Genomic DNA, 15399 nt, shown 5'->3' on the forward strand with positions numbered 1-15399 from the left:
CAGGATGTCACCAGAAGCAACGTATAGTATCGGGGGCTTTAACAACTGTAGCTGCAGGATGGCATTAGTGTAACTGGTTAGGAGGAAACAAATGATTTAGTGAGGTTGTGGCGTAATACAGGCCTTCTTTTCAGAGCCCACCTTTTGAATCTAGAGACCTCTTTTTGGTGCTTTTAACCCCTTATTTGGGTAAGCGGAGCTAGCAACATCAGTGGAGAGGAGCTTAAATCCCGCTTGCCTTTATGCAAGAAGCCCCAGGGACTGCTGTGGGATTGCTCTCCAGGGTAGGAGGACATGGGTCGGTATGGATATGCAAATCAACAGTGGTCATATATTCCTAGCTCTAGGCACGGGTAGAGTCTGCCTATCAGATTCATAAGCCTGGATAGTGAAAAACATGAGAAGTTTACACCGGCCGATCTCATGCCTTGTTTTACGCTGGCACCTAAGAGAGTAGAGCGTGCTCTGCTCGCCGCGTTGTTACAGAACCACCTTCCCCACCTGACTACAAGAGAACACCAGGCTGCTAGGGGGAACTCTCTTTCGAACAAGCTGTTGAAATAAGAGGCCCTGACCAGATAGTAATTTAAGGCTCCAGAAACCTTTGAAAAGAGAAATGTGTTAACACTACAGGCTTGCTTGAACTCCAGCTAGGGAAACTCCATTCTGCCTAGCTGGTTTGCCCCTGCCATTTCAACAGGGTAGAGTAGTGGGCAAGGATGCGGTCCCTAGTCTCTGTTTGCCAGAGCTGGGAATGGGCAACAGAGAATCACTTGATGACGTTTGGCTCATTTCCTCTGAAGCACCTGGCATTGGCCACTGCCGCAAGACAGGATACTGGGCCAGATGGACCATTGATCTGACCCAGTGTAACCGTTCTTATGTAGCGTTGTGCATTTCACGTCAGGCACAAGGAGGTTGTGAAGCTGAAAGAATGGAGAGGCCTTTAAGATCACGGGGTGGCAGATGGTCTCCAGCACTCACTCCTGTGCAGCACACCAATGCCCCTCTCTTGTTTTACATTTAGAGGGTGAGTGTTCTCAGTAAGGCAGTTGTAATCAGCAGTTGGATTAAGGGAGCAGGAAGGGTCCTAACCGGAGGCTACTATTAACAGAGTCATAGACATTGTGTTCTAATGGGGCAGAGCGTGCAGTTGCAGAGAGGTGATTTTAATGCCCCTGAACCCATCAGCTACATGGGGCCCTGAGGTTGAAGGAGGCTCTTTGGCTTACAATTTTAACTTGCTGAACTGCAGAATGGCTCTTGAGAGGTAATACTGGCAGAATGTAGCCTGGGGGTTGAATCCTCACATATTTCTACTGTTGCATCTTCATCTCCTGGCAGAGGTAGCAACAACTCCAGGAAGGGGTAGGGAGAGAATCATGGCAGTGGGGAACCAGCTGCACCATGATCCAGGGAAAATGAGACATACGCCATGAATCATCATCTCCCTGGAGGCCTTACCTAATCAGTGCTCCTTTCAGAATGGTACTCATCCTGGCTCGGATTCCTACCAGCTTCACCAGACTCTAGCAACCTCGCTTGTATGAGCAGGAAGGTACCATAATTTTGATCAGCCAGGTGAGATTTCACAGTATGGATTGTAGGAGCTGTATGGGCTCTGTGTACCATCTCTCCCTGCTCCGCAAAGCCTCCAATCACTCATGAGGTGGTAGGGATGCTAGGTATGATATATGGGAGCACACTAGGAAGTCCCTAACGAGGTTCGCATAAGACACTGTTCTCAAGTTTCTCAGTATTGACACCTTCCCTCCCATTCGCATATCACCGAACAGCCCAGCTGCAAATGCCTACATGAAAAAGCCATTTTCACTTCTTTGAATGCTATATAGCAGCTGGAAACAGGGAGCTATTCCACACAGCATAAGGCCACACCTAAGAGGGTAATGGCAAGACCCTGTTGACTAAATTACATTCTACCTCCCTGCACTGCCTTTGCTACAGCTACTTGCTTAATACTTGCCTAAGATGGCGTAGGCTTGCCATGCCCCGTTAGAAACAGCCACAGCCCAAAGGGGAAAAGGAGATTTTCAGTGACCGATACCCGTCTTAATGATGTGGCTTTGGCAAAATACAAGATCATACGTATGTGCAGAGAATAGCTTTGTCAAAGTGAGCAGTAGGTGTTACAATCATAAGCCGTTTTTAATTGGCAGTAAGTGGGATCCCAGTGAACTCAGTCCTCCTTTACAAACAGGTTGATAAGCCACTCACCTGTGCTTTGTGGCTCTACCCCCACTGCTCAAGTTATGCATCATGGGGGCGGAGGGGAGGTATGAGGTAAATAAAACTGTTTCCCTAACTAACCACCACTTACGAGGCTACACAGCAACTGCGCATACAGAACAGAGGCAGCGCTGAAGATCAACGAACCAACAGACCGCCAACCCTGATCGAAGAGGCCAGACTTCTTCCATGAAAAGTTTTGTATAGCGCTGCTATTCCTGCTCAGTGATGATGCATGTTCGAATAGCACATATGGGCGGATGAGACATCACTGTCACCTCCAGCTCCCCCAAACAGGAAACTAGACGAGAGAGTGTCATTCATGCAATCAGAGAGTACACCCACACAGTCTCACTGAGCAAAGTAGAGGAGGAGGGTTTCTGGCAAGAGATGCAGTAGCTATATAAAATGAAGCAGCAAAAATAATGAAAACCAAAATAAAGCAGCTTTTATTTAGAAGGTAAATAAAATCAGTGGTACCAATTTGTTAGTAAGAGGGACCCTTTCCAATCCATCATTGTCAACAGGTCACAACTGCCAATTCATAGGTGACACAGTAACAGTATGTAAGTGTCAATACAGATTAAAGATATATAAAAAAGTATTCTCCGAAGCCAAATAAGCACCAACCTCCTTCGGTCTGGCTGACAATAATTGGACAGAATTGAGACAGTTAAAGTTGCTTGGTTCTGAAAGGTAAAATACTAGGACTGCATTAAGTGGGCACTTTGAAAGTTTACATTAACTTTTTCCCCCTCCATTCAACTGCAAGGGCAGTGCCCTTAGCTGCCTTTGGCGAGACATTTGACCAGGAAAAGAAAAGCGTAAGAAACATACAGAAATGCTACAGCACAATATGAACTGAACTGCTTCTTGAGACCAAAAGCTTCTTACGCCACTTCCAGCACAGCAATATTTCCTCTCCTCTGTATCCCTTCCCCAATCACACATGAACCTTCACCTCATGTGGCAGCCAAAGCTGGTGCAAAGCCCAGGCTGGGAGTTAACAAAATGCTACCAAAATGCTTTGCTGAAACAAGCACATTTTGATCCGGGTGCTGAAATCGCACATTTAAAAATCAAGGATTTATCCCATTAATTAAGTCTGCCAGGCAGTGAAACTGGCTTTTAAGATTTTTTTTTTTTAAAATATATTTATATTGTCCCTCTCTCCAAACCACAGTGGTTACAGGATTAAAGGATAACAGTTGCAGGCCTAGCACCAACACTGGAGGTGACAGACCAGTTTTTCCTCACTACCACACTGTGGGATGGTGTTGCTTGTGTGAAAGTTGTTAAGGATTAGCTTGAACAGTTTCAAGAACTGCTTTCCCTGGAACAAAAACATGACAGACACAAGATTTGTTTCTACTACTGTCTCAGTGTACTTTATTCTCCTGCTGTCTACAGCTGAACAGCCACACAGGACAGAAACAGGTAGCACTGAGGAATGATCAGATTTCCCCCCTCCACGCCCCCCCCCCCCCAACTTCAGGAATGGCTTTTTTAGGAAACCCCAACCCACGTCAAGAAACGAAACAAAAAGAAAAGGCATTAATAGAAATGTGACCCAGGCCTCTCCCTAACCAATGTTTTTGAGGTGGTCAACTCTCCCAATTCACAAACAGAGCTGTCCTCGCCTCTAAACACCTGGGATTTTTTTTGTACACTGGTTCAAAGGTCGGCACTTTGACTGCATTCTGAACCCGGCACTGAAAGGCACATATCCGATACCCTGTACAAGAGCTATTGTGGATGCTGCAGTGCGGATGGGCAACAGAAGTGGATTCCATTATCATGGATCAGTTGGGGAGAGAAGGAAGGGGATAAAACAGATTTTTACCTGCTTCTTGCAAAATACTAGATGGTTTTCCCTTCTCCCTCCCACAGGCAAACAGCTTTAAAAATGCCCAAGTTAAGCTGCAAATTCAGAAATGCTGGTAATATCAATAACTGCATAATAAAGATGAAATTAAAAACTGTTTCAAACCCCACACCTTCTCTATTTTTCATGTCTTATTGCTGATAAAATCCAGAATAATTGAGGGACTATGCCTCAAAGAACAAAAAAATTGATTTAAAAAGAGACAAGAGATTTTGATCCTTCACATCCTTCATTTTAGAGAAAAAAGCTGTATGCTAAGGGGAGAGGCAAACAGCCAATCTGTCCCAAGGTTGCCCATCAGACTTTTAGTACACTGTTAAAAAAAGTTAATGGGTTCCCCTTTTAATTGGAAAGACCAAGAATACAAAAAGAAAGTACTGGGGAATGTTTGACACCATTTTATTAATCTTCAACTGCAGTGGAAAAATAGAACCTTTTACAAGTGCCGTCTTGTGTAAGCTCAAGCCAGTATATATATATTTATATAAATTTCTCTTTTTTTCCTTTTTTGTTTTGAAGTGCAGCAAGAGACCAATACCACATTAAATTCGATCAAATAAAAGAGCACAAAAGGCCAAGCAGTTTCCAAATGGCATTTTATCAGATTTTGTTTGAACATTGAATTTATCCTCATTTTGCAATCCAAAATATTACCTGAAGTTTTACTTTATTGTTTTTAAACTCTTTGGCACAATTTAGTGGGTGTTCGGGCTGCTACAGTACAAGTCAGGAGAGATCTTTCCCTTTGCATTCTCATTGCCAATTCTGAGCACTTACATTTATGGTTTTTTTTTGTTTGTTTAAGTCTGAAATCTTGTTTGACAGTTTGTTTCTAATCCCTCTAACGCAAGAGTTTTTCCCCCCCTCCCCCATTTCTACATTCACAGTTGAACAATATTAAGGAAGGAAAGGCGCTTTGATGAAACAAGATCATGAAAAGCGTCACTCAGAACGGGAGCTCTGAACATTCGTCAGTGTTTCCCTAAAATAAGAAGCCCTAAAGAGCGACTTTCCTTTTTTTCTCTTTTCTTTTTACATCTCTTATGCTGCATCAGTAGACTGAACTTCGGTTAGTTTATGAAATGCAACTGCTAACCCTTTTTTGGGAAAAGATAAACTGCAATGACTTGAAGTTGAGAATGTGGATACCGCCTCATTCACACACACTCACTCTTAGACTGAAAATCCTTCACCCCTCCTTTTATCCCATGCACTGACAGCATTGTGTGGCAAAGGTTACAGAAGGCGGGCCAGAGACCCAGACTCCATCTCTCTTCAGCAGCAAAAGCCAGACCTCAAACAAAGAGCACCACAGGTGAACCTAGTTTCCTCTCTCCCAAACTAGTCATTCCGCTTCGCACTGGCCAAAAGACAGAAAAGCTAGTTCTAGTCTCTGTCGGAAGAAGAGACTGCTTATTTTTGATAGAAATCAGTCGTTCCCTCTTCCTCAAGACGGCCGATGTCAGGTTTTCTACGCAAGTCAGTGCTCAGCTCACGAACAGCGCCGCTGCTGTTGTTGCTGTGGCGGGATTTTCAATGTGGTGTGTTTCAAGCCTCACTCACTCATCCTCTCATTCCCAAACATTCAGCATCCGTGCACACTCCTCACTTCCGGGTTTTTTCAAAAGAGTGGAGATTTCCAGTGGGGGTCTCGGGTGTCATCCCAATGGTAACAGATCTGCAATCAAAGAGGGACAGGTGTAGAAATTTAAAAAAGCCCCTCTTTGGAGCCAACTTGAGGTCACTTACAAGAGGCCGAGGAAAAAGCATCTTCGCAAAACCAGAAGGGGCCGTCATTCTGTGAATTCCAAGTTCAGGAATCACAATATCCCACAGTGCACAGGAAAGCTGTTCCCCACTCTGTTCCTTTTAAAAGCCCTTACTCATACTGGGGGTCTAAATTTTACTAGCTACAACCAACCACTAAACCTCAGAAAAATCCATGCCCACGTGACCCAGAGAAAGCATGCTGGAACCCACTAGAACTCCTTAGCAGCTACAGCAGCATAGTTCTGAGTCCAGCGTGAAGAGGACCTTACTCTAGATTTGTTACTCTCAAGCATCAGTTCTTTTCTCTAGGAACAAGCAGTTGCCATCTGGGCTTTATAGCCTTAAAGGGATAGTTTACAGAAAGCTCAACAAGGAAAAGCCTTTTTATAGCACGAGGCTCCTGTGAAGCGTCTCCTTCAATGGGCCTGAGCTTAGAAGTTTAACCAGTGTGGTCACTTCACAATATGAGGGAAAGGGAGAAGGGTCCTTACCAAGCTTGATTCTTCAGTTTTCTCAGTTCTTTAGTTGCCCAGGTAGCAAGGGTTTTTGTTTTGTTTGTCTTGGATCTTCTTCCTTCAGTGAGAAGTTCATGTATCATGGGTCTAGCTTCTACTAATTTCAGTACATCCTTTCCAAATGCTGTACACAAATCCCTGTGGGAAACAAAGAAGAGAGAATGGGCTTTAATGCTTGCTGAATGCCACAGCCAGAAACATGCCAGTTAGATCAGCTTTTGCTAGCAACAAGAGAAGACCGACTCCCAGCTAATGTCCCTTTTTAAATGTTGCATATGGTCAGCAACGTGAGAGCCAAACAGTCTCCTAAACGGCGATTAGCTGGAAACATCCATGTCTCCTGTCCAAAGGATGTTCTCCCTGGAAGTTCCGTCCAGCTCCCATTGAAGTCAAGAGAAAAGACTCCCATCGACTTCAATGACAGCTGAACTGGACCCTTCACTGGCAATTCACAAGCTGAAAATTTCATTGTATGGAGCCTTCCTTTAAGATCATTGTCCCTGACTCCTTTTAAGGCATATACAATTTGTCCCTTCATGGCAATGATTGACAGGGAGCAAATACAGGGCTGGTACACAGCTTGTGATGAGGAACCACCACTCTGCACAGTCCTCCAGTTTCACACCTGTTCCTGGGTTAGAACCCAACAATGAGTTACAAAAATCCTAAACTCAAGATTCTGTGGTTAGTACTTCAGATACATGAAGGAAGATTCAAATAAGTCCCTTTACAGGCTCCGGTCTCTCAAGAACCATTTCCAATTCAAGCAGATAACCTTAAAGAAAGCACTTCTTGTAATGTACTGTGTTTACGGTACTAACAATCTACCTGGCGAGTGTGCGGTCACTTATCCTCTAGCCAAAGGAGTCTGGAACGCTTACCCTATCAGCCCAGCAGCACAAGCTACTACTCCATCTGTGTGATCCTCATCTCCAGCAATGTGGTCAATGAAAGACAGAATAAATTCTACTCTGGGCTGCACCAGCATCACATCCGCTGAAAGGAAATGACTGGTTTAGTGTAGCAGGCTTAAGTTACAGCATACCTTTAAAAAAAGGTCCCCCTTCCCTAAAGGCAGCGTGCTACAGGACAAAATACTCACGATGCACATTTTCTTGGTCTCCCTTCAGTCCCTGAATGATGCCAGTGTAAGCTTCCAGACAGCCCTCCCTCAGCTCATTCAGGTAGTCCACCATGTCATAGTCCGACTAGATGGAAAACAAAGAACATGCCTGTACAATGGCCTTTGGCAAGCAACTAAGACAGACATATTTCACGCTGGAGGAGAAGGAGCTGCCAAGTGCGCTTCTGGTTTACCTTATCGACCTGGGCTTGCGAGGCCTGCTGGAGAGTATTCAATACAACCTCTAGATATTTTTTAAACTCTCCTCCGATGGCCAGGGCAATATCACCAAACACAGAGAGAATCTGAGGCTTCACAGACCTATGGACATTCTCATTCTGAGAAAGAGAGAGAGATTGGAAATGGAGATCAATGACTGGAAACGTAAATCCCCTCCCCCCCCAGAGGACACCCAAGTTCTCTTCAAATTATCACGTTCGCTAGCTATATATTGCTTGTGTCTCCTGATATAACCTTTTTCAAACATCTCTAACTTCTCCCAATACCGTCTCTGCCTCTCACTTTCCTTTATCGCCACTAATAGCTAGTTTGCCTAACTGGCTAAAAGTAGGTAAGCACTTACCCCCAAGTTCTCCAAGAGCAGCTGCATAACCTCGTCGCAGAAAGGCAAGATGTTGGACTGCAAGGCTCTACATAAGTCTCCAACTAGGCCTACTGCAGCCAGACAAACCTACAAAGAGAACAGTAAGTATGCACCAACCCAGTATAAGTTGGTATTCCCCACACTGCCTGTCCTTACAGGGTTAGCCTAATAAAACACTAAATTATGGCATTGCGACAGGCAGGATCTAAAATCATCACTGAATAGTGACCCTTGTCTGCAATTGCCCATGAAAGTCAGAGCTTTGTTAACCGTTGAAATGCTAAGTCATAAAGAAGAGATCTGAATAAGTTTACCCGATCGGGGGCGAGAGTTCCAGATGCCAACGAGTGACAGATACTTGTTTTAGAGACGTGCTGAGAAAGTTCAGCAGCCAGGTGTTCTAAGGATCAGCACCAGAGTAAATACCATGGCATGCCTGGTCTACTGGAAATTCATTCCTAGTAGCAACTTCTCTCCTGATCAATGCCACTGAATATGCAGTCAGTGCAGAACCTCAGGTGTCAAGCTGATGACCGCCTGCTGTGGACAATTTTAAATAGAGGAGAGTCTATACATTCATTGACAAGTGCAGCCAGTAATTACTGAGTTCCTACAGTGCTCACATGCTGGCTTCCTCACCAGAAGCCAATAGGCCTCAGGGGACGCAATCCCGAAGAACTCTGTAAATCCCTAACTACCAACAGATGCAAAAGTTCTGAACGTGGGGCTCCCAGGTTCAGGTCCTACCTGGTACTCTGCATAGTTCTTCAGTCCAATGCCCAGGAAGGGTTTGAAGGCGTCCATATACTTCAGAAACTCTCCACCCAAGACTGCACAGAAAACACTCTGATTAGGTCTAATCCCCACAGGACAGTCTACATGTTTGCCTGATGTCTACAACAAGGAAACCCAGGCCTTTGCAGCTCTCAGGATGTACATTCAACAGCAGCATGACAAATTGATTCTCCATGAGATTTTACACTACGAATTGAGCACCAGTGGAAAACATCCTTTTGTAATAAAATGGACTTCAAGAGAATTGTAGGAGATGCAGTCCACTGAAGATAAGGAACAGATCCTTCCTGTGCTCAGAGGTGGCTGCAGGGTTCCCACAGAGGACCTGGGTTCCCCCAATATATACACAGCACCCTTTAGAGCAGTGGTTTTCAGCCTTTACTTACCCAGACTACACATATCTGGGTTGTTTTGTGGCTGCAAAGGACTGTGCAAGTGGGATCATGGCAAAAAATATGGCTGAGCCTGGGTGGGGTTTTCCATGCAGTGTTCAGTAGTGTGGGGATGCATGGGGCAGCGCCAGGTCACACTACACCAGTTTGAGAAGTCCTACTTTGTAGGATTAAAGTTGATTGGGGGTGGGAGACAGCATAAATGAGACAATAGTAAAATCCTCCTTTCGAAACAATTGTCCAGCTTCTATTTCAGCTATGGAAGGACTGTGGGGCCCAAGTGTAGAATAATATTTGGGGTACTTGTATTTAAAGAACATTTAACTATTTGGTGAAGGAAAAGGCTTCCTTTTATATTACATATCAGCCTTCCCCCAGCCCCTTATCACAAATTAACCCACAAGTTACTATTCACCTCTGGCAAGGAGAATGGCTTTGCCCAAAAAGGGCATCATACTGTTTATGCACAAGTCAGCCCGTTAGCCAGGGTCACAACCAATCCCCAGCAATCAGGCATTCCTCTTCCTCACTTGCAGACCCGGCCAATCAATTCCATTGATTCCACTCAAAGGATACCGATCACTTCAAGTGTAGTCACAAATCATTCAACCCCCCCCCCCCCCTCCGTCTATGCCCCCAAAAGGGGGTGCCGGGCAAAGTCACGAACCTGTTCTAAGAAAGCAGCGACTCACATATGGCTTTCTAACAGCACCCAACTTTCACATCCAAACATACAGTGTGTGAAAACACAATGCATTCCTAGAGCTCAATATCATGCCATAGCAACAGCATTGTAAAGAGGAATCACAATGAAGCTCTAAAACGGTCTGGTATGCGGCAACCCAAACTTTAGTAAGAATCAAAATTTGCAACAAAAAAAAATAAATTTCAGTTTCTGCTCTGTGTGGTTTTTAAAGACACAAAGATACACCAAGCGCTGACATCACTACACAAATCAATGGTGACAGATAACAGCAAATGTAAATCAGAATATGAATTGTCATTGCAATAGCATCTGGAGACCAGCAGCCCATTGTGCTAAGCACTGTACAAAAATAAAGAGAAAGTCCTATATACTGCCTATTCAGCACACACACTACCCATGTTATCTACAGAAAACAACAAACACACAAGAAACACAGTCTGGGAGAATCAAGCCATCATCTGATTTGTTGGAGCGGCTAGCCTCAAACCTTCACAGATCTGGAGCCGTTATTCTGGAATAGTTATGCAGTTAAATTTGCATCTGCGTAAACTCAACTATTTAGCAAAGGATGTTATACGTTAAGCCTTCATCAACAGTAGCAGCTGTCAGGGATAGACACAGTGCCAATCGCAAAACTACAAGTCTGATTTGTTCACACGGAGCTGTTTGCGCACTGAATAAAGCAAAAGACTTATTTTTCCAGTCGCCACTACTGACCTTCCACCAGGGTGCTGACTGCCATGAGGGCATCCTCTTGCACTCCCCCTGATCCAGCCGTGCTCTGGAACATTCTCAACAGAGATGCCATAACCACATCCGAGATCTGCAAAGCATCCTGGTGTTGCACTTTCCGGAGAACATTCTAGGTTTGGGGGAAGGAGGGGGGGGAAGGAAGAGATTGTAATACACTACTCCCATATACATTAGGCTAAATTCTTCTTTTGAATTTTCCACACTAGCTCAGAACTTTACAGTTTTATCAAAACCATACTATGCTTAAAAAAAAAAAAAAAAAAAGATCAACTATTGCTCTGAAAACCATTGCTGCAAAAAATGCTTTGTCAGTACAAGTACAGAATGCTGTTCTCATTTCATCTATCCTTGATTTTCCAGCTACAGAACAAGCAGAGTTTATCTTTCCTGCTAGAGAGGCTGATCTCTGGGCATTTAATTTATGCCTGGAATTATGTTTGGCTAGACTTAAGCAATCCCTTTTTAGCACTGCTCATTTCCCATTGTAACAATCTCACAGCAATTTTATTTCCGATTGTGGATTGTAATTGAATTTTGCTGGTAGCCCCATGAAGCGATATGGAATTCCAGTTGCCCTGCATGCTTCATGTACACCATAGTATTAACAGGTAGGACACATTTTACCAGCAATGCTATAAAACAGGGTTTTCTACAACATTCCTAAATTTTGAACACGAGGGTGTTAAATCATTTCAGACTCTTACGTTAATGGAAATGGGAGCAGTCATGAACCCATAATGAGCACACAACAAAAACAGGGGGGAAAAGTGAGTTTCAGATAAAGATGGGTGTTCAGTAACGGCTTTTATTTCAGTGTACGTGATGTTCAAAACACACCTCTAGGAATGTTACCATACAGGAGAGAGCAGGGTCTGCTTCTGAATCCTGCATGGAGCATGCTGAATCCATGTCTACTGTAAAGTATTTTGGAGAAGTGCATTAAAGCTTATAATATGCTAATATTTTCCAGTAATATACAGAGCTATTAACTGCACTTTAGAAAAGTTACAGCAATGCTGTAACACATACAGTAGGCACGATCCCACAGCAGCTCCAGCCCTTTTGCAGTCCAGACAGCAGGAAGCTATGCTGCCAGATATCACGTGATAGCAGAAAGACTGTCTGATGGATTTCCCAAGTGGCTTAGAAAAAGGATGGCAGTTTTCAGTAGCCTTTAAGACTAGGCAAGCAAGTGGAATTAATTAATTAATGGAGATATCCCATTTCCTAGAACTGGAAGGGACCTTGAAAGGTCTTCGAGTCCAGCCCCCTGCCTTCACTAGCAGGACCATGTACTGATTTTGCCCCAGATCCCCAAGTGGCCCCCTTAAGGATTGAACTCATAACCCTGGGTTTAGCAGGCCAATTCTCAAACCACTGAGCTATCCCTCCCCCCGCTAATGCTCCCAAAACACGTGAGGTGTTCTTTACCAAGTTGTTTAATTTCAGTGCAAATTTAAATGAGTATTGAACTCCAACCACAAGCTGCAGTGAACAAGTTAAAGCGGTTAATTTCTTTGATGAGTGTTGACAAAAGTGAGTGATTGTTCAATCTTACACTAACATGACAGCCAGTGTGAAATTGCACAGATATTTTACTTTAAATATTGCTGCTAAGATGTGTTCTGTTCCACAAAAACAAGAGTATTTTGTTGGCTTTTAAACCAGGCACTTAGTTGTGAAAGGCTCCATCCTTTCATATGTTTAAACTCCTCTGCTCCTTTCACACTAACTTGGGTGTAAGGAGCGAATTTCATTTTAAAAATTTCATCTGCAAGCGTGCACTCTGTTCACAAGATTCTGCCTATTTCCTCTCCGTGGATGTCAGAACTGGTAAGAAAGTGGTTTACCTGTAGAGTAGCACATAGTAGAGACTGAAGATCATTGAACTGGATCCTGTCTGATGTGCTCTGGATATGGGACTGTAGGAGAACAAAAACAGACTCTTAACACTTAGAAAAAAGGTCTCTGTAGTTGTATCATGGACATTAAGATGCCACTGCAATGGCAGTGCTATGACCAGAAGGAATGCAGCTTTAAACTTGCTTGTTCCACTTCAAGCTTCTCAAAAAGACTTGCTATATAGTCAATCAACAGAAGAACTCATTTGGCTAGAGACTAAAGCCAGAATACAGCAAAGTGATTATGCCGCGGAGTATTATATTTGCCCCGTGACCTGGTAGCAAATTTGGCGTCTGTCTACCTCCATCTGCAGCACTTGCTGCAGCCGCTCCATAATGACCAAAGTCGTCTTCTGGACAGCAGGGTAACAGTCCTTGGCACTGTTTTTCACTATTTCCATCAGAGCTTCATATGCAGCACTCCGCAGGTTATTCTGGTGTCCATCCGGCCTACACAGGAAGAAAAGAGTTTTGGTTTTTTTTTGCTCCAAGTGGCCGTGCTGGCTTAAATACAGACCTCGTTTGACCAACTAGTAAAAGTTAAACCACAATGCTACAGCAGAAGCCGAACAGATCTATCTGTAATAGAATACGTACTGTAATATCTGTACTATTACCAAGGCTTGAATCTAGGCTAAAGTTTTGGTAGTTTGGTTTTATTAATCTGTGTTAATGAAAGATGCTGAAAGTCCTTTATTTAGCCCTGGACAGCAGGGGCAGCACTTTCAGAAAAAACTTCCCAACACTATCTCCTGATGTGCCTCCACCCTAGAGGGACCACCTCAAAGACTGATCTTGTAGTTAAAGCACTAGAGCAAGGACTCAAATGATCACCATTCAATTACTGGATCAGCCAGACTCCGTATTTGTCCTTGGGCAAGTCACTTACTCTGTGCCTTACTCCCCATCTGCAAAATGGCTATCTTGTCTATTTTTGTGCGCTGTTTGGGGGCAGGGGCAGTGCTACTGTGTGTATACCATGTCTAGCATCACGTGGTTGTGATCTGCTGTGGGGCCTCTAGGTGCTACTGTAGTATCAAAATAAAAACTACATCACGATACACTGAGTACATGTAAGCTACAGTCATGAAAGTCACACCACACACACAGTTCTAGAGACCTGTAGTCTGTCTTGCTACAATCTTGACTACTTAGTGACTCAGGCCGGACAGGATATCTCAAATGGCTTGCTGAATATTGTGAAGACCTCTGTACGTTTCAGATTGCGTACACAGTTTTACGTGGTATTCCACAACTTGAAGGAAAGCACTGGAGGAGAAAATACATTTACAGGTGCTCCGGAGATCTCAATAAGGATGAATGAGACCAAAAACTGGAAAAATCCCTGTATGTGCAAATATGACTTTTCTCTTGGGAACTGACATTAGATATTCCAAGTCTCACAAATTTTAGGCCATGACGAATTGACACCCTTAACACATCACTTCACATGAGAGTTTTAGGAGGCAACAGGAGGATAAAAAAAGGCATTTCTGCAGCGATTAGGACAGCTGTTGGAGAGTACCTGTCTGTGGTCTCCAGGAGTTTCTGAACTATTAGCTCAAACGAGGAGGATAAACAGTAGGTTGCTGGCTCTTCTTGATCATCTGCTACATCTGCAGCTTCATAGGCAGCTTCAGCCAGACTAGAGAAGGCCTGAAATACAGAACAAATCACAGTTTCTACAATGGAGCGAGTTGATCATAACAGCAAACTAGCGCAGCCACATACATGCCATTGCCAGTTTAAGGGATTGCAAGTGACACATTTAAAGTAATAATCTGTCAGCCTGCCCATTCGTTTCCATGGCAGCATCAATGGGTTAGGAAAAACGGCGATGTGTGGCCAAATTCATTTGCCAAAAACAATAGGAAAGGGTCAGCGGAATGAGAATTCAGCTCACAATATGAAACGAGCTGACTAGCAGGGAGAAAACTTGCCATTGTTTATAGTCCATTAGCAAGTGAGGGGCAGGAAGTCCATGCACCAACACTAGGAGCCATTGAAGTCACCCACAGAGAAGGCCACGGGCAGGACTAATGACTTCCTCCCCATGGCCAACTACACAAGCACAGTGAAGTTTCAAAGCAATAACGAAGCCTGAGGCCTTGTCTAGACTAGGATATAAGATGTGTTAATAGCCTACCCTGTAAAGGCACACAGTCCTGACTCTCTGAGCTTTTAACACGTGAATGGACACCTGTTAGCTAACTTGTGCTATCATCTCACTTTAAAACCCTAGTCTAGACAAGGCCCGAGAGAAGGCTAACATTGCCAGCTGCAGGGCCAGGCAGTGACTGCAGCTGCCTTAAAAGACAAAAGAACTGAACAGATGAAAAGGTGAAAGCCTTATGATTTTCATTTCCATTTGCAACATTTACATTCGTTCACGTCTTCAGAAGAAAAATGCCCCAGTAACACGAGCCTTTGCCAGGGTCAATGGGGTCAGGAAGAGTCCTTGGCTGACCAGAGGCCCCTAAGCTCCTGGGACCAGCAGAGAAAATGTACTAAGGAAAATTCAATTTTTAATTCTACAGCTCCTAACACTTGATTTAACACCATAATCCTCACGCATGTCTGCTGGAACAGAACGAAAGGACTCAACAGTATAGCAGAAGTAGTTAATTGGTTAAAATGCAGTGAGGCGTGCCTCCTCCTTGCAATGACGCTACATGTTTGTTCAGATAAGCTGCCTAATACTAAATGCA

General features: G+C 43.9%; 1 protein-coding gene across 1 annotated transcript in view; it reads right to left on the bottom strand.

Annotated features, from left to right (window-relative positions):
- Window positions 1-2673: 2673 nt before the first annotated feature.
- The window catches only part of KPNB1 (karyopherin subunit beta 1), a 34667-nt gene continuing 21941 nt past the window's right edge, over window positions 2674-15399 (bottom strand). The window contains exons 12-22 of the mRNA XM_034756226.1: window positions 14217-14347; window positions 12994-13141; window positions 12641-12712; window positions 10755-10899; window positions 8892-8974; window positions 8124-8231; window positions 7735-7878; window positions 7520-7625; window positions 7299-7413; window positions 6394-6555; window positions 2674-5810 (exon numbers count right to left, since the gene is read on the bottom strand). Coding sequence (XP_034612117.1) covers window position 5810; window positions 6394-6555; window positions 7299-7413; window positions 7520-7625; window positions 7735-7878; window positions 8124-8231; window positions 8892-8974; window positions 10755-10899; window positions 12641-12712; window positions 12994-13141; window positions 14217-14347 — 1215 coding nt within the window. The 3' untranslated portion in view covers window positions 2674-5809. The remainder of the gene's footprint in view (window positions 5811-6393; window positions 6556-7298; window positions 7414-7519; window positions 7626-7734; window positions 7879-8123; window positions 8232-8891; window positions 8975-10754; window positions 10900-12640; window positions 12713-12993; window positions 13142-14216; window positions 14348-15399) is intronic.

Source organism: Trachemys scripta, chromosome 23 (genome assembly GCF_013100865.1).
Source record: "Trachemys scripta elegans isolate TJP31775 chromosome 23, CAS_Tse_1.0, whole genome shotgun sequence".
In the NCBI taxonomy this organism is placed as follows: Eukaryota; Metazoa; Chordata; order Testudines; family Emydidae; genus Trachemys; species Trachemys scripta.